Source organism: Ursus maritimus, unplaced genomic scaffold (assembly GCF_017311325.1).
Source record: "Ursus maritimus isolate PB19 unplaced genomic scaffold, ASM1731132v1 scaffold_7, whole genome shotgun sequence".
Classification (NCBI taxonomy): domain Eukaryota; kingdom Metazoa; phylum Chordata; class Mammalia; order Carnivora; family Ursidae; genus Ursus; species Ursus maritimus.
Window position 1 is genome coordinate 32,557,256 of NW_024426885.1, and position 19,346 is coordinate 32,576,601.

The 19,346-nt window shown below is 42.9% G+C and overlaps 1 protein-coding gene across 1 annotated transcript in view; it reads right to left on the reverse strand.

Annotated features, from left to right (window-relative positions):
- The window catches only part of PLCE1 (phospholipase C epsilon 1), a 273,097-nt gene that overhangs the window by 170,966 nt on the left and 82,785 nt on the right, over positions 1-19,346 (reverse strand). The window contains exon 2 of the mRNA XM_008696266.2: positions 3,282-3,570. Coding sequence (XP_008694488.1) covers positions 3,282-3,570 — 289 coding nt within the window. The remainder of the gene's footprint in view (positions 1-3,281; positions 3,571-19,346) is intronic.

Consider the following 19,346-nt stretch of genomic DNA (forward strand, 5'->3'; position numbering starts at 1 on the left):
TGAAACTTGACCACTCTCTCACACCATACACAAAAATAAACTCCAAATGGATGAAAGACCTCGATGTGAGACAGGAATCCATCAAAATTCTAGAGGAGAACATAGGCAGCAACCTCTACGACATCGGCCAAAGCAACCTTTTTCATGACACATCCCCAAAGGCAAGAGAAACAAAAGATAAAATGAATTTATGGGACTTCATCAAGATTAAAAGTTTCTGCACAGCCAAGGAAACAGTCAGAAAAACTAAGAGGCAGTCCACGGAATGGGAGAATATATTTGCAAATGACACTACAGATAAAGGACTGGTATCCAAGATCTACAAAGAACTTCTCAAACTCAATACATGAGAAACAAATAAACTAATCAAAAAACGGGCAGAAGATAGGAACAGACACTTTTCCAATGAAGACATACAAATGGCTAACAGACACATGAAAAAATGTTCAAAATCATTAGCCATCAAGGAAATTCAAATCAAAACCACACTGAGATACCACCTTACGCCAGTTAGAATGGCAAAAATAGACAAGGCAAGAGACAACAATTGTTGGAGAGGATGTGGAGAAAGGGGATCTCTCCTACATTGTTGGTGGGAATGCAAGTTGGTACAGCCACTTTGGAAAACAGTGTGGAGGTCCCTTAAAAAGTTAAAAATTGAGCTACCCTATGATCCAGCCATTGCACTACTGGGTGTTTACCCCAAAGATACAGACGTAGTGAAGAGAAGGGCCATATGCACCCCAATGTTCATAGCAGCAATGTCCACAATAGCTAAATCGTGGAAGGAGCCGAGATGCCCTTCAACAGATGACTGGATTAAGAAGTTGTGGTCCATATATACAATGGAATATTACTCAGCTATCAGAAAGAACGAGTTCTCAACATTTGCTGCAACATGGACGGCACTGGAGGAGATAATGCTAAATGAAATAAGTCAAGCAGAGAAAGACAACTATCATATGATTTCTCTCATCTATGGAACATAAGAACTAGGAAGATCGGTAGGGGAAGAAAGGGATAAAGAAAGGGGGGGTACTCAGAAGGGGGAATGAAACATGAGAGACTATGGACTATGAGAAACAAACTGAGGGCCTCAGAGGGGAGGGGAGTGGGGGAATGGGATAGACCTGTGATGGGTAGTAAGGAGGGCACTTATTGCATGGTGCACTGGGTGTTATACACAAGTAATGAATCATTGAGCCTTACATCAGAAACCGGGGATGTACTGTATGGTGACTAACATAATATAATAAAAAATCATTAAAAAAAAAAAAAGTAGTTCTGATCTGGGGGCACCTGGGTGGTGCAGTCGGTTAAGCGTCTGGCTCTTGGTTTCCACTCAGGTTGTGATCTCAGGGTCATGAGATCAGGCCTGGTGTCGGGCTCCACGCTCAGCATGGAGTCTGCTTAGGACTCTCTCTCCCTCTCCCTCTGCCCCTTCCTTCCCATCTCTCTAAAATAAATAAATAAATCTTAAAAAAAAAAAAGTTCTGATCTGAACAGGGAAGTACAAATAGCAATTGAGAACAAGTTACTATCAGGGCAATAGACACGCTAAGGAGCAGCCTCCTTTTTTCTCTCCAAAGGTCTGTGTAGGACTGGAGGTAGCTGCCTTGGTCAGGGAGCCTAGAGATCCATCCCTTTGCAATTAATGGAGAAGAAAGAAAGCGGGTTTTATTGACTTTTGTTTGTTTGTTTGAGGTCTCATGTTTTGGGCCAAGCCATTTGTCACAAAGAACATTAACTCCCTCTCTAAACTCCTTGAACTCTTAGAGCCACTTTCACATTATTTAGCACTTAACTCTCCCCAGTCTCATATTATTCTTCGAATACTTGGTACACACAAATCTGGCCTCCTCGTTAGGATCATAAACAACTTAAATGCAAGTACATTGACTTGCACTTCATTAGAATCTCCCATATACTACACACTGCTGGGCACAGATAGGGTATCTGACAAACACAAGTTGATTAACTCACAGGATGAGGTCCTCACATAAGAGTCACAAGCCTTAAAGCAACAATAACTCCACATACCAATCTCAGCCCAACTTCCCAGGAAGAGCATGGATGGAGAATGGAAGTTTGGCAGTCACCAGGAGCCACAACGGGATAGAGAAATCCTGAGTCCTGTGCATAGAGGAAACTGCTTACTACCTAGAGACTACAAGCTCCGTGATAGCAGGAACTGTGTTTTGTTCCCTACCTAGTACCAAGCACCTATTAGGGGCTCAGAAAACATATGCTGAATAAATGAAAAACACATGAAACCCTTCAGTCTCTTGGATTAGAGTCCCCACACCTTGTGGTTTCCTTCCTTCATCATTTATCACCAGCCGCAAAAGTTAAAATGACTCCAGAAAACAAACCAACATGGTACCCACACAGTACACAGGGAGGTGTGTACTTCCTCTTGGGCGGGCCCAGAGTGTGTGGTGGGGAAGGGGAGGTAGGTCACTGGCCTGCTAGCCACAGGTCTGGGGCTTGCTGTGGAGGGACAATAGCTGTTCTCCTTGAGAGAAATGGCCGGATGTCAGATCAAGTTCTTGGCAGCCCCCAGGCAGTGGAACATTGCTCTGCGTGGTCCCCGTCTGGCTGGCAGCTTCCTGCCAGGGAAGGCTGCCAAGCGGGTTGTGACAGCTGTGCAGTGCACAAATCTCCAAGGTTCTTTGGTGCACTGCCATTTCTGACCGGCCTGTCTGCTACTCGTGGGAAGTAGCTGGGAAGTTCTGGTGCTGAGGGACCCCATTTTCCATTGGCTTTCATTTTTTAGCAGGATGCCTGACTATCCTGTTTTTTAAGATGGGAGTCATTGGAAGATGGTCTTTAGCTTTCCTGGTCAACATGAACCTATTCATTCTTTGTGGGAAGAACTACATTTCGCTCTGTTCCATATCAGTGTTGGTTTTCACTGTGACCACATGACCACACTTGTTTACAACCATCTTATCACAGTAATTGACAACTATCATATAATACCACTAGGAGAAACCCTCTGTCTGAATAATTTTTTTAAAATTAAAGATAGTCTTGTAACCATTTACTTCTTTTGAAAAAGAAATGTCAAAATCTAAATGCTTATTACTTGGAATGTTTACACCTTAAAGGATTTTGATAGAGGACTACCTTTTTTTTTATATAGTTTATTTAAGCAGCAACCTTTATTTAAAGTTGCCAATAAGTAAACTCAATTTTCCATCAGGAGATGCATAAATGTTAACTTAGATTCCTTCCTGCACTGAAAGATGAAAAGTTAAAAGTGAAATTTCACACATTACCTTTTAGCATCATTCGTCCAGTAGAGCCTCCAAAAGTACTGAGTAGGCCACTTCTTGCTCCCAAAGACGTGGTTGCTTCTAGGAGAGAACCCGTGATGTACTGAGATATGGATGTCCTTTGCAGGGTGGCACGGTACTCACATATGGTGTCTCGGACACACTGCTTTAAGCATGGACCAACGCTAATCCTTTCATGGGTTGTCTCAGAGGCTGGGAGCTTTGTGAAGACATGGAGAAGAGATCCAATAGTATTTTCTATTTCTTCTCCCCTTCGCACTGCATTGTAGATCTGTGAATAGCACAGAGTACAGGAAGTATTAATCTAGTTTCTTAGAAAAGCAAATTAGTTTGTTGACAAAATGCCAAGATGACTTATTAAGAAAGAAGGCTCAGTTGCTCTAAGCGCAAACACTCTTGAGCACTGGACTCATGCATTAACCTGAACATTCTACAGACACCATTTATTTGGAAAAGCTATGTGCAGTTATGAAATCGGCCATTCAAACAACCCTGCTATCAAACAGAGCACTTACAAGTTGTTCCAACCAAAAATACATTCAGCTCGAATTTCTCCTCCTCCTCCTTAGTAGAGCAAAGTGCTTCTGCAGAGCGACAAAGTCAAACCTTCCCTTTTTGTCCTTTTGGACTCTCCTGAGTGTCTGACTGTCCCAGGTTTGTCTGCCTCCAAGGAACACTTGAGCCTGACATTCATGAGGAATCTTTTCTCTGTGCTCAAACTGCAGTGAGGATGAGAAGGTCAGGGGAAGGAAAAGTTCTGTATTTTTCTCTTGGGCATAATCCTTCAATCCATCAGCTTGGTTCAAAGTCTTTGAATCCTTTTTTCCTCTTCATCCTGTCTCATCTCCCACATCCAATGAGTTAACAGATCCTGCCCACTCTTCTTGCTCTCTCTCTGTCACCATCCTGATTTCCTCTCCCCTTTATCACCTGAATTCTCCAGAATTATCTCAAGGAGATTGCACAATTAGGACAGGCTTCCACTCATAATTCCAATACAGTTGTTCAACAGGCATTTATAAAGATCTTGCTCTGTGGGAAGAGGTGTGCTGAAAGATGGGGGGCATGCACAAAGAGCAGCACACACCTGTGCTGAAAAACTGCACAATCTAATTTACAAGGTGGGGCCTGAAATTATGAGGTTTGACAGTATCACAGGGAGGGTCTGGGTTTTGTGAAGGTCTCTGGGAAGCCTGAGACTTCTGGAGAGTATATAAACAACAAGGAAGAAATACAACATGGGTGAGTTAATTTAATTTTCTGATAGTGGAATAAAAGTTGACTATATTGTGTTGTCTCCACCTTGAGCACCTTGCCTTGTCATTCATTCATCAAATCAACAAGTAGTTATTTTGTATTTATATACCAGTTATGAATCAGGTCCAGGTAAAGACGACAGCTTTTCCCCTCAGAGAGTTCAAACTCTAGTAAGCGAGAAAGATAGATAAGAAAGAGTTCATAGTAGGGTGAAAATGGAGGTCAATCCCTCTAACGACATCAATGAGTACCCAAGGAAGAGAAGACCCTCACGTGTCCTCCAGGCTGTGCACGTGCCCCTGTGATGCTGCGCACTCCAAATCTCACCTTAACCATGACCCACCGGCACTCAAGAGGACACCCACTGAGCTGTGCTAGGTCCTTAGGAGACCCTATAATGTTCCTAGAACACCCCTGATATTCAAATTGCACTGACTCTAACTGGATTTGTACTCTGCCTTCCGCAGCCTACTGGTATATACTTGCCACTTGAAGGAAGAGTGTGAATTCTTGAGCTTTCATTCTTTGTCATTAAATTTCTGGTGGCCAGTGTGGCCATGGAGATGGTGTGCTAGGACAGAAAGAGCCTCGGCCTCGGCGTCACGTATGTGCGGTTGTACAGCTAGCTCTGCCTTGATCAGCTAAAGAGAGGGTCATAAACATGAACAAGCTGACTTGAATATTTAGAGAAAGCTTATTCTTCTGTAAAGTGGGGATACTGATGCCCCTTCCTAGGGACGTTGCAGGATTCACCAAGACGATACATGTAAAGTGCTCAACGTAGTGTCTACGAATGGCACCCATCATTATGGACAAGAAGAGAGTGGACTCTCCCATCCTTAGGGAATAGCAGGTGGTTGTATAACAACAGAGCACAGTCTATGAAATTCACCATGATGGGGTTATACCCTTGCTCTTATGTGCTGCTTGATACTATCATCTTAACCTTATTTGGGTGTATTGCGAGGGCAAACTGGGGTTGAGAGTTGCAGAGCTCAGGACATGCCTTTCTTCTCTCAGTTCCAAATCATACAGGCAATCTCCAACACACAAAGTCTCAAATGAAACCTTCAGAAGTTTAAATGCTCTAGAAGTTCAGAGAAAAGGACCCACTGTGAGGTTTGATGGCTAAGGAAGGCTTCTGAGGAAAGCAGATTTGAGCTGTGCCTTGGAAAACAGGCACGGCTCTAATCAGAGCAGCTGGAGGAGGCAACTCACAGGATAAGCAAGGGTGAAGAGGCTGAAAAACAGAAAATGTGCTAAGGACAGTGAGCAGAGCAGGGTATTTAAAGCAAAGAATTAGTGTAGGGCATAAGTGGGAAATCAGAAAGGTCAGGTGGCCTAATAAAGAAGAGCACTGAATGTCAGGCAAAGAGGTTTAATCAGAAGTGGGGAAACATTCACTCTTTTGGTTTATTTATTTTTATCAGAGGAATGATGCTAAAAGGGTTTTATTTTACAAAGATTAGTATGCTGATGGTTCTTAGTTATTAATGGGTGTACCTATTACCTACTTTCTTTACATGCCAAGCTGCTCCATTGGCTCATCATGCCTTACTTTGCGTTATGCATTCCAGTTTCCACATCATTCCTTCAGAGATTCCCAGTGGCTCATTCAGTCCCTTACCCCACTTTCCCTAAATGCTTTCCTCAGATCATTAGATCTAGAGGGACTATAGGAAATAAGGACTCCTTGATCATTGAAACAGTCAGTACCTAATTCTCCTTTTGAAGATTTACATCACATATTAGGATATTAAAGACAATGAAAAGGGTCAGAGTAAAGAAATCCATTTATTTTTTTTAACCGAGTGATTGAAGTATTTCTCATGTTACTTGAGCATGGATTTCTTTTTCTTTCTTCCTTCCTTTGTTTTTAAGAACATAGCCTGTGAACATAGTGTCGTACCAAATAATTTACTCAAAACAAGTGGCGTTTTCTTATTCTCTTTTCCTTGACCTCTGAGAAATCTCTGAAATAGGGATCCAACTATCCTGAAGTCCTGCCTCTCTTATTTTCTCACTGCTCCATACCTCATTCTGTAGCTCCCCTTCCTCCTTGGGTCTTTGGGACAACAGTAATGCAATAGAGATGTGCCAACCAGTGCCTGATATAGGGGGTGACACACTGGGCCAAGGGTCAGATTTATCGAAAGACCTGTTTGATCTGACACACAGTGTTTTAAAAATCAGGTAAGTGGGGCGCCTGGCTGGCTCAGTTGGTAGAACATGTGACTCTTGATCTCGGGGTTGTGAGTTTGAGCCCCACATTGGGTGTAGAGATTATTTAAATAAATAAATTTTTTAAAAATCAAATCAAATCAGGAAAGTTTGCATACACACTTGAAGTTACAGCATTTCCTAAAAACTGGAACAATCTGGCAACACTGAACATTCCCATGTGGTGTCAAATGGCTAGATCTTTCCCTGTTACCTGAGGCATGAGTTCTCCAGTTGGCACCAGACCCTACCCCTCTCTAGTGATCACATATTGCCAATATCTGGTCACTATTAGTATATAAGTATGTGATCCATGCCTAAATGGGATATGAACATGGCTATAGCTATATACAATAAACAGCACTCCCAACATGTACTGAGCTCCCCCCAACATGTCCTCTGGTGCTCTTCCCTTTGCTAGTTGCCAAGGAGACAGAGAGAAAGTCATGGTCCCTGATCTCAAGGGGTGTTGCTGTTTATCTCCAACATATATAAATGTTATGCACGTCTTAAGTAATCATTCAGCATAGCCATCAGCCACTTGTTTCCAAGTCCTCAAACTTCTCTGAAGAAATAAAGATGAAGAGTTGTAGAACAAACTCCACCACAACTGCTAACACTCCATCCACTAAAAACAAAAAAGAATCAACAGGTTCTACCAAGATCTGGACCAACACATGCCAGTCATACCAATACTGGGTAACTTTAATAAGGTACCTTTTGGAAGAAGGCTGTAACATGGACGAAGTGCTGGTAGGTATGGCAATGCTCAGGGAACATGTTAAAATCAGGCTACAACCTCTTATTAGATCATCCACTTACAAAAAAAGAAGCAACCATGGAAAGTCCCACATATATAGAGTGGGAAGAAAATGTAGTATAGAATAGTCATTATGAATGTGGCTCCAAAGTGTTGGTTTGAATCCTAGCTCCCCTGCTTCCCAGCTGTGTGACTTTGGATAAGTTGCTTTGTCATTCTGTGCCTCGTTTCCCTTTCTCCAATATAGGAATATAATAGTATCTGCCTCATAGGTTGAGGTAAGGATTACAAGCTTTTATAAACGTAACCGATTAGAACAGCACCTGCCACTTAGTAAATGCTCAACAAATATTGTTTTTTACAAAGATGGTGAGAATGCTGATTGAGGTAGACTGTAAAAATGGCCATAAATGATTTGCTTCACTGATTCTGGGCTAGCCCTGTGATTTGCTTAACCAACGGGAATTTAGCAAATGCGATGTATGCAAAGTCTTGGAAAATACTTGTACATTGGACCTTGCTCCCTCTTGTTGCTCTTGGGAACTCTGCAACAACTACATGTGGAGAAGCCAGAAATAGCTTGCTGAAAGATGAGAGACCACGACCCAGTCACTCCTGTCACCCTGGCAGATAGCCTGCCAATAGCCAGACACATGGTGAGGCCATCCTAGATCCTAGATCATCCAATTGCCAGTCCAACTGCCATCATAGATACATGAGAGAGCCCAGCAGAGATTAGTGGATCTAGACTAGGAGAACCACCAAGCCAATTCACAGAAACACCAGCTAAAGGAATGATTGTTGTGAAAAGTCACTAAATTTGGGGAGTGCATTGTTACAAAAGTTAACTGACACAATGCTGGTGTGTTGGGTGCAACAAGTATTTATTTGCATGAGACTTAAATCCACGCACTAACCCTGTGAGGTTGATTTATTTTGCAGATGGAGACGGTAAGCCTAGAGAGGTGGAGAAATACAGCCAACTTCACCCAGCTAGTAAGAGGCTGAGCCAGGACTGAAATCTGGTTTGTCCAGCTCTGTGGTCCAGCTTTATCCATTGCACTAAACTTGGTCACACCAAAAGCCCAAACAGTGGGAGTCAAGAAAATATTGCTATTTGGCAAGAGGTTTAAGTGATGTTTACATTGTTGTTATTGTTTTGATTCATGATAATTCCTTTCATGGTCACCCTAAACTACTTTTGAAAATAGGCAAGTTATGACTAATGAATGGCCAAATAAGTTTCCTTTATATGGAGATTTATAGTTTTAAATTACAAGGTAAGAAAGTACATAAACTTTATCTCACTCGATTAATATGGTAATAAAGGTGCTGAAAACTAAACAGATCACTACACTGTATGGGCCAATATCTTTTTTGAGATAAAATCAACATGTCACAATACATCATCTAAGCTTGCCAAACATGTATGTGTCCATTCATTCACTCAACAATTGATTTATATTTATTAAGCACATATGTTGTGGCAAGCTCAATTACTAGGTATCCAACAGTGAGCAAGAAGAGCTTCATTTTAGTGTGAAAGGCGGTCAATAAATATGTGGGCCAAATAAGTTAACTAAAAATTGCAAACTGTTACATAATCAACATATATTTTGGATATAGATTCCACAGGACTTGCCAAAGTGCTGGGAATGAGGAAAGGAAAGGAGTCAAGGTTTCTAGATTGGGTCCTTGTTAAGTTCTTAGAGATTAAAGATTTACATAGATAGCTATACAGATCAATGTTGCCAACAGCACCCCCCATGGCTCCTGTGTGGACTATGAGAGGATCTTTTTCACAGACGTACACTATTCCCATTATGCTAGGTGCTACCTTTGAGCAGGATGACTTGATATTATGAAGTTACTTGCAGAAAAGCAAATAATGGTTAGACAACACTTAAGAAAACATTTGTGTTCCTTGTGACTCAAGAGAGAGGGACGCCTTATAGAAATCAGCACTGGGAAATGGAGTTCAGAACTAAAACAAAATAAAAGAAACACCTAAGACTGAGGAGAGCTGGGGCAATTCAGATGGAGACAAAACCAAAGACTTTGGTGCACGGAAAGGTCTGAAGTAGCCAATACACCTCATCCATAGTACTCACCCAGGAGGAGAGCTCCTTCCTCTACATAGCCACGAAGATCTTTGTCTTAATTTGACTTCTACTGGGGTCAAAGAGGGCACTGGTCAAGGGAAGTCAATTTCGTAACTTGCTCTGTTTCAAAAACTATCTTTCTCGGGTCAGAGTTATAGAAAATTATGATGTTCCTAGATTTGATGGCATATCTTCTGAAATCTTTCAACAAGAAGAAGGCTTTGTTTTTAAAAAAATTATTATTATTATGTTCAATTAGCCAACGTATAGTACACATCATTAGTTTTTGATGTAGTGTTCAACAATTCATTAGTTGCATAGAACACCCAGTGCTCATCACAACACATGCCCTCCTTAATACCCACCACCCAGTTACCCCGCCCCCCACCCCCCTTCTTTCTGTAACCCTCAGTTTGTTTCCTAGAGTCCAGAGTCTCTCATGGTTTGTCTCCCTCTCTGATTTCTTCCCATTCAGTTTTCCCTCCCTTCCCCTGTGGTCCTCCGTGCTATTCCTTATGTTCCACATGAAGAAGGAGAAGGAGAAGGAGAAGGAGAAGGAGAAGGAGAGAAAGAAGAAGAGGAAAGCAGCTTGTACTTAGGTGTTCATCCACTCAATAATATTGGTAATCACTGCAACATTTACTGAGTGCTTAAAATGAAGTAGGTACTGAGCATTGAGCCATGATTTCACTGAAACTTCAGAACAGCTCTAGGAAGGTATTATCACCACTTAAAAATAAAGAACCAGTGTGCACACAGCTAGGACTTAGCACCAGGATTCTTCATCTCTCAGCCAGAGCTGCTAACCAGTTAGGGAATCCTTATACAATAGTTGTCAAATCACTTTTCAGAGGGATAATTGCAGTAACAATCCTTCCTTCTCTGTTTATTGTCTGTCTCCATCTAGAATATCAGCCTCATGAGGATTTTACTTCCTTTTTCATTGCTCTATCTCCAGTGTTTAAAAGTGTTTCTCAGTAAGTTCTTGATTAAATTAATAAATGTCTCTATTCTATATCTTCTTCAAGAACTTGTCAAGAGTCCTCCAATTTTTTGGTCATGAATATATTGGATTCATCTGAGCTACAGGTGACATCATAATGTCACTTGTATTTACTGAACAACAGACACGGAAATCATATAGAAATGGCATGAAATGTTTACAAAGTATCCAGAATTGCTGTACCCAAATGAGGCTCCTAATTGCTACTAACCAAATGTGGCCTGCTCTGAGAAATTTACCAACAGTTTAACATTATTCTATTATCATTTGCTGATTGAGAATGCTTAATCAGATCTATTCTCCATCCTGATTCTTCATGAAAATGATGATTTGGAAATATTGGGGCTTAAAAAAAACAGGATATGGATTCATTTATTGACTCTCCTAATTCAGTTTAATTCAATGAATGTTCTTTCACATAAAGGGGTCAGCCAACATTATCTCCAATTATCTTAGTGTTATTGTTCAGTGACCCACGCTTCCTAGCCTTCTTAAATGGGAGATGGAGTATATTAACCTTAATTTTGATCATCATTATTTTCTAATACAGTGTATAGTAAGGGTCTTCTTCTTCTTCTTTTTAAAAAGATTTATTTATTTATTTATTTGAGGGAGAGAGAGTGCATGGGATGGGTGGAGGGGCAGCAGGGAGAGGGAAGCAGACTCTGGCTGAGTGAAGAGCCTGCTGCACACAGGGCTCTCTCCCACGACCCTGAGATCATGCCTGAGCAGAAACCAAGAGTCAGACACTTAACCGAGTAAGACACCCAGGTGACCCTAGTTAGGGTCTTCTGTTTCCCTCTATCTTATCAGTGTTCTTTAATAGCAGTTGTCATTTGTCACTAGTGACAGTGTATGTACTTCTAATAGCAACTTTATCCCCCCATAATGTGATTCTTAACATAGCCTGAGCTAGAATACCAAATAATCACATTTATTTGAATTGTGTGCTAACTATGAGTTAATAGGCTGGATAACAATGCAGTTAGGAGCTGTGGTTTGGAAACCCCTTTTACTGGTCTCATGGGTTCTTTTCCTAACTTCTGGAATCTAAAAGCAGTGTTTTAAAAGGCTGAAAATACTGGAAGTTGGATGGGTGTGTGTGTCTAAACAAAACGGAATGGTGGAAGAACTATCAAATATCCTGAAGAGTCAACAAAATTGGTGAAGCTGTTTTAAGGGGTGAGGGCTGGAACAACTTGCAGACCTGAGCGGCAGGGACCAGGAGTAGGATATTGGTAGCGGGCAGTCGCTTCCTCTGCTCTGGAGTCCACATTCCATTCAAATGCCTGTGCAGAGAATTCCATTCTACTGAGAATATTCAGACCATGCACGAGACGCTGACCAAACACAGCTCCAGGGAGCCAAAAATAAAGGCTTTGCTAAGGCTGGGCCAATTAACCAGAGCTCCGCCACTGGCTTCTAAGGGAAGTGAGATGAACTTTTATTACTGCAGGAAACATCCAAGAAGGAGTATGAGAGGGTGTCCCCAGGACATTTGATAATCTGGAAATTTAACAGCTGGACAAGCCCTCCCACATAACTTCTTTCAAGCCACATTTTACCCTGGTATTTAAATTTTGCCTCCTCCATGCAGTCTTCCCCAGGCTTCAGCAAGAAAAGAGCATCTTCTTTTCTGCTCCAACTACCCCTATGTAAAACTCTCTAGAGGCTCTTCCTGTAAAGTACTGGAAGTCACTGTTGGAGTCCCTGTCCAGGCTGTGAGTTCCCAGAGGGGAGGGGCTTTGTCTTATTTAACATGTTGTCTCCAGCACAGAGGGCACTGCTTAACACCCTGTAGCCAGTGGAGAGAGGGAACAAGAGAGAAATAATTGAAGGCTTTGAGCCAGGTTCCCAAAGTACAGTCCCCAGACCAGCATCATTACCTGGGAACTTGTTAGAAATGCAAATTCTTGGGCCCTACCCCACGCCTACTGCATCAAAACCTCTGGGGCTCCAGCCCTGAAATGTATTGTAATAAGCCCTCCAGGTGACCTTGATCCTGATAAAGTTTGAGAATCACTCCCCATGATTTTAAGGAGAACATGTTACTTTTTATCTCTGACTGCACTTCTCACATTATCTGTCCCATAAACTCTCACATCTGTGTCACCTTTCTTTTAGAATGGGAGCTCCGGAAGGCAGGGGTGAAGTCCTATCATATCTGTATTCCCCAAAGCCCCTAGCTTAGAGTCCAGCACAGAGTAAATTGGACAAATACTAGCTGAATGCTGGGGCATCTGTCACAGAAAGTTCCCGTGGCTGTGATTGGACAGGCCTTTCTGAAATGATGCTTCTGGCTTAATATTTCCAAGGATGAATCATGTCTGAGATACTAATTCTAATGGGAATTACCATACAGATGAATCATATCATAATGAGAAAACCTGGCTGCCAAGGACGCCTCTTGAAAAGAAAAAATCAAATCAGGACAAATGGATTATGTTATGAGGCTTGTGATGTCAGGCCATGAATTAGGCCGACAGAAGGGATTTAATGGCCTGAACTACCAGGCTCCCTGCGGCTCGAAGGAGCAACGGGTCAGTTAATGAATCACATGGGGACAAAGCCCCTGCAAGAAAAAAACAAACTTTCACAAATCCTGCAGACCACGATGCCTTGGCTCAGGGGCTCAAAGGCAGCGTTCTTGCTAAGCTGTGCACATGTGAAGCTCTGAGGGACAGAGAGTTCCTAAAGTCCTATGGCTCCAGGCTGCCGTGTGTCCACACAGGTAGGGGGGACCAAGGCTGACCCACAGGGCCAGGTTGTTTACTTCCTGTGCCAACTGAATCCCCACTCACCTTGTCCTGGCCTCTTTTGCACCTTACTGCCTGGGGTCATTGGTTCTGGACCAACCAACACTACATTTCCTTCCTCTACTCTGCCTGAAGCCTGACCTCCTGGAACATACTGCTGACCACCAGAGGTAGAAGAGCAGAACAGAAGCCTTGTGGTAGAGAGGAAAGAGCCTGGTCTTTGCATCACACTGATCATGACTCCTAGTGCCACCATTTAGCAGCAGTGGGGAAGTCACATGTGGTTTTTTTCCCCCAAATTTTTATTTAAATTCTAGTTAGTTAATATACAGGGCAATATAGGTTTCTGGAGTAGAATTCAGTGATTCATCACTTACATACAACACCCGGTGCTCATCCCAAGTGCTCTCCTTAATCCCCGTCACTCACCTAGCCCATGCCTCCCCCACCTCCCTCCAACAACCCTCAGTTTGTTCTCTATCACTAAGAGTCTTTTATGGTTTGCTTCCCTCTCTTTTTTTCCTCCTCCCATATGTTTATCTGTTTTGTTTCTTAAATTCCACATATGAGTGAAATCCTATGGTATTTGTCTTTCTCTGACTGACTTATTTTGCTTAGCATTATACATCTAAGTTCTACCTACATCACGGCAAATGGCAAGATTGCATTATTTTTGATGGCTGAGTAATATTCCTGTGGGGGGGGGTGTTTGTGTGTGTGTGTGTGTGTGTGTGTGTGTGTGTGTATCACCTGTGTTTTTTATTGGAGATTATCAAAGAGTTGTTATAAGCCAAGATTAAATGATAAGATAGCTGTGAATTCTTTGTCTCTAGCTACACAGCTTTTCAGTGTCCAGTGGTCATAACAGCATCAATGCCCGCATCTCCAGAGCTCCAAGGCCATACCTGCTATCCTGTAAGACCTGAGGTGACTTCCCACCTTGAAAAGCCATCACCCCCACCCACCCCTCCTATTTATTCACTGGTGATCCCAGTGCTGGAGCCACTCCAATGCTCAGCCTCCTGCATATGAAGGTGTCTGAGTGTTTTCTGGGCCACAGCTCCTCAAACACCCACACTCTGAGTTCAGTTTGGGCTCGTGTACCCACCATGCTGTAAATGCAGACGTGGCACAGTGTTGGGTACATACGCAGCATTCAGTAAATGGGGCTTATCAACCCCTTTGGTTCATACAGCAGTTCAAACATGAATCCTCTCTCCCTTCCAGGTTTCCTTCATCCTCTCACTTCTCTGTTCTCTTCTTTCTCTCTAGGTTGCACCTGGGGGTGTTTCCTCCAACTTTCTCTGGATCCCCATGGTTTCTTCACTCTCAAATTTTTTTACTCCTCCCCCCTTTCAAATCCTCTGCTTTGCTTTCTTTTTACTCTCCTCCCATTTTTTTCTTGCTCTGTCCTGATCTTCCTATCTTCCTCACTCTCTCTCCTCACCGTCCCTTTATTCCCATTGCTCGTGTCTCTCCTCCACCCCTCATTTCTTCTCACCTCCTTTTGAGGGGGATCCTCTGAGCTTCATTTCCAAGGGCAAAGGAAGAAGGTGGAAATATGGGAGAAGTGTTGACTAGTAGGGTCTCTAAGCAGAGACCCTCCTCTAATTGTCAGTAGACAGTTGTTTGTCATTACCGAATGCACTGTATTTTTCTACTGGCAATCTGCAGTACTTTAATTCTTGAAAGTCTCTCCTCTGATGAGTGCCAAGTGAATGGTCACCAGAGAGGAGCTAGGGACATTCCTCCCCCTAATCCTCAAGGAATAGGAACTTGGTAGTTGACCCAACATTAGACCCACCCTCAGACACAAGCTGACTACCGGCCTTAACTAATCAAGCTGGCTGTAGGCACGATGGCACCCACCTCAGAGCCTCATGCTACCAGTAAGACTTGAGAGTCTTAGAACTAGCTTAGAACTAGCAGTACAGACTCTCAGGTTTCATCCAAGTTAGAATCAGGCTTAGCAACTGGTTGACAACAACCACATGTCAACAAGTGAACATGGTTCAGGCAGAGAAAGTGGACTAGGCTGTGATGAGTGAATAGAGAGCACCAGGTTTCCAGAAGCCAGTCATCATCGAGCTCAGACAGGTCAGGAGGACATGGGGCCTGGGAGAGGAACTGCTGGGTCCAGAAAGGAAAAGGCACCAGGGGCCTGGACAGGATGGAGGAGTTAAGGAAGGGTATAGTAAAGGGGTATAGCCCAGCTTGGTGGGGAAATCCTGGGACCCACATGCAGAGAAGGGCAGCCTCTGGGAGGGCCTAAGTAACAACCAGGTCCCAGGCAGGAGTGCTCACTCAGGGGAATCCTTTGAGCGACATGGACTGGCATGCAAGACAGACATGGACAAAGTCTCTGGCCACACTTTTAATCTCTGAAGAAGAAGAATCTATGCCTATGAATGTCTTCCTTGTTGGACTCCATTCATTCATTCACTTAACAAATATTTACTGAATGTGTACTTTAGGCCAAATAGTGTGCCAGAAACTGGAGAGAAAATGATGAATAAAACAGTTTTTGTCTTCAAGAAAGTTACCAAGTATCAGAGGAGGTAGGCCAGAAAATGGGCAATTCTATTATAGCATGCAATTCTACAACAGTATGAGCACGAAGTGCTTTGGGAACACAGAAGAGGGTCTTAGAAGGCCACGTGGGTGGGGGAGTGGGGAGTTCCCCCTAGTCTGTAACAACTAAACATAACCTAAAGACAATAAGAGTTAGCCAGGCAAAGGTGAGGGCAGAATAAGGTAAGAGAGAGGAAAACAATCTCAACAGAGGAAACAGCGAGTGTGAAGTGGCTCCCTGTGGCTGGAGCTGAGAGTGAGTAATGGCCTGGGGTGGTAGGCAGGGTCTTTCTGAATTCTTGTAAATGAATGCAATTAGCCCAGAACTATTTCCTTTCACAATTATTTCCTAAGCAAACAACCATGTGAAGTACATTCAACAGAAAAAAAAAATGTCTACAGCTGGAGGATGACATCTCCTTTGTCTGGGGACACCCATTGCCCTTCTAGGGGTACCATGCTAATACTGAAGATGCAACATCAAACCAGACCCAGTCTCAGCTCTCAAGGCACCAACGGGATAGAGACGATCACTTCTTCTTCTTTTTATAAAAATTATTTAATTAATTTATTTGAGAAAGAGAGAAAGCTTGAGGGGGGGAGGGGCAGAGGGAAAGAGACATGCAGACTCCCTGCTGAGCAGGTAGCCCGATGCAGGGCTGGATCCCAGGACCCTGAGATCATGACCTGAGCCGAAGTCAGACACTTAACAGGCCAGGTGCCCCAAGATGATCACTTCTATGAGTTCTTACAACTTGATGGTTTCCTTGTTATTAACAAAACCCAATGGGCATGGATAAAGTGCCCAACATTACTTACCAGCCTAGAAAAGGAGAGAAACCATCAAATTCATTCACACCTGCAGTGTAACAATGACAGGGTGGGCAGTGATTGAGAAATTTTCCTGTCTAGTTGGGCGTATAGAGCCAGAAAGAGATAGAAAAGAAACATTACCTTCCTCTCTACTTTTGGAATATAGCAGTGGAAATGTAAGCCTTCAAGACGTTTCCAAAATAATGGGGACTTCAAAACAATAAACAGGTGATGGCATTAGAATTGTATGCCAGTTCATGAAGAAGAGTCAGGGACTCCCTATCCCCAGATAGAGAGCTTCTGTCCTGGTTAGAGAGGTTCTCAGCTAAAGTATGTGCATAAGCACTTATGTTCAGGGATAGGATCATATGGAGAGATCATATGAAGGTCAAAGACAACATGGTCAGAGATGTGGGAAAGCTATTACCTTCGACCTCATCTGTGCCTACCCCGTAGCAGAATACAAACGATAAAGTCCCCATGAGGTGCATTCCAAGGAACTGCATGGCTATTATTAAAACCAAACAAAACAACACCTAAAATTCATCAAAACCGAGGACTACAATCATATTAAAAAAAAAAAGCTTCTAATTTACATTCCAAAAATAAGGCATTTGGCCCTTACATTTTGTCATTTAAAAAGCCTGTTCTGTTGTCTCTACTGAGCTTAAGGTTTTTCTTGGCTATCAAAACAAAGAGGTCTTTTGTTGACAGAAACAGGCGACAGTGTTTTGGTAAAAAGATTATATACAGAATAATGGTATGAAGCTCCATTGTGTAAAAAGTAGACTTAAGAGCTCTCCCTGTCTCCAGATTCTCTGGGCTTCTTGCAACAATCTAAAATACCTTTGTCCTTCACTTTGTGGGGACCCCAAACAACTGGATGCAGCCATTATTTTCTAAGAGCTGATAAGGGATACTATGCAGATGTGACTACATATAATTAAAGGCAATGTCAACAACAGTGTGTCTACTACCATGGCCAACCCCACTGGGATCAATCACTGGTGGGTGTCTCAAGGATTTTCTCTTCTTTGCACCCTCCATGATCCAGTGATCCACGGTATGCTGTACTGTATACAGCTGGAACTCATAATATATTCTCAAAATTGATTTCAGTTGCCTCTTGGCATCTGTATTTACTGGACATTACCAGTAATGCCAAAGGCAGGGAGCAAAGATGATAGAGCCAGCATCATGGCCAGGTGGGCTAGAGCGAGGGTAGGGCAGCTGAGGCTCACTTCCAGCAGAGCACATAGGAGCTAAAGGAGACCTAGTGAATGTGGTTCTGAGCTGGAGGAAGGGTCCTTCTGATGGAGTCATATACCTCAGTATAAATCCCAGTCATTTCTTTGGACATCAATGGGTGCCTTTTGGGGAAGAAGTAAGGGTTCAGCTGGAGGGTTCTTTCATCTGTGGATCCAAAGTCAGGCTATCTTTTGTCACTGGGAATCTTATTCCCTGTGCCCTCGCTACAAGAATCCCAAGGAGAGAGGAAGGGAGCTCTATTTGTGCTCATCACAGATGGAGAAGAAGCACACAGGGGGACTCGGCATGGGCCACACTGATGAACAGACCACAGATAACCCTCTCAAGTCTTGCTGATTTGTGATCCAGTTGTGACCATGATATACTACAAAATAGGAGCTAGAGACACTGGGAATGGAGAAGAAACAGGCTCTGGAAAACAGGCTCTAGGAAGTCAGGGGTGCAGGGATGATATGAGAATTTCTTTTCTTTCTTTTCTTTTTTCTTCCTTCCTTTTCTTCCTTTTCTTCCTTTCTTTTCTTCCTTTTCCCTTTTCCTTCCTTCCTTCCTTCCTTCCTTCCTTCCTTCCTTCCTTCCTTTTTCTTTCTTCCTTCCTTCCTTTTTCTTTCTTCCTTCCTTTCTTCCTTTCTTCCTTTCTTCCTTTCTTCCTTTCTTTCTTTCTTTCTTTTCTTTCTTTCCCCTCCCTCCAAATTGTTCCTTTTCCACTCTTCACCTTTCAGCCATGGAGAAGGCAGGAAGTAGGACATATTCTGTATCAGGAAGGAGGGCATGGCTCTCCTTGGCTGGGCTAATTCTGGTTTCCACTAGTCCCCGCCACCAGGTTTCCTCATCAGCTCTTCCACATTTTGCCCTGGACACATTCCTCAGAATTCTTAAGAACAGACTGGGCAACCTTTTCCTATCAAGGCCATGAATCCTTTCCCCAATTCCAAAATCAATCAAAGGCCACTCACAAAGTTTTTTTTTAATCATATCTAGCATTATTTTCAGACATAAGACATAAATAAGCAAAGCCAAGGGTGTATGTATAGTGAATGTGGGGATAAATGAGATCCACATTGTGAACTGTTAAGAATGGAGAGGAATTTGGCAAGGAGAGACTCCTAGAAAGATACAGTTCTGAAGCTCAGGATGGAAAGAGGGAGGTGCGGGGAAGAACAGAAGTGAGTCTAAGATAAGTGTGCTCTGGAGGCACCTGCTGTTTGCCTGCTTTTGGACATCAGAACAATTATCACCCTCCATCCCTAACCTATGAAGTGCTCATCGATTAATCAATGACTCACCCCTGCTTCACTG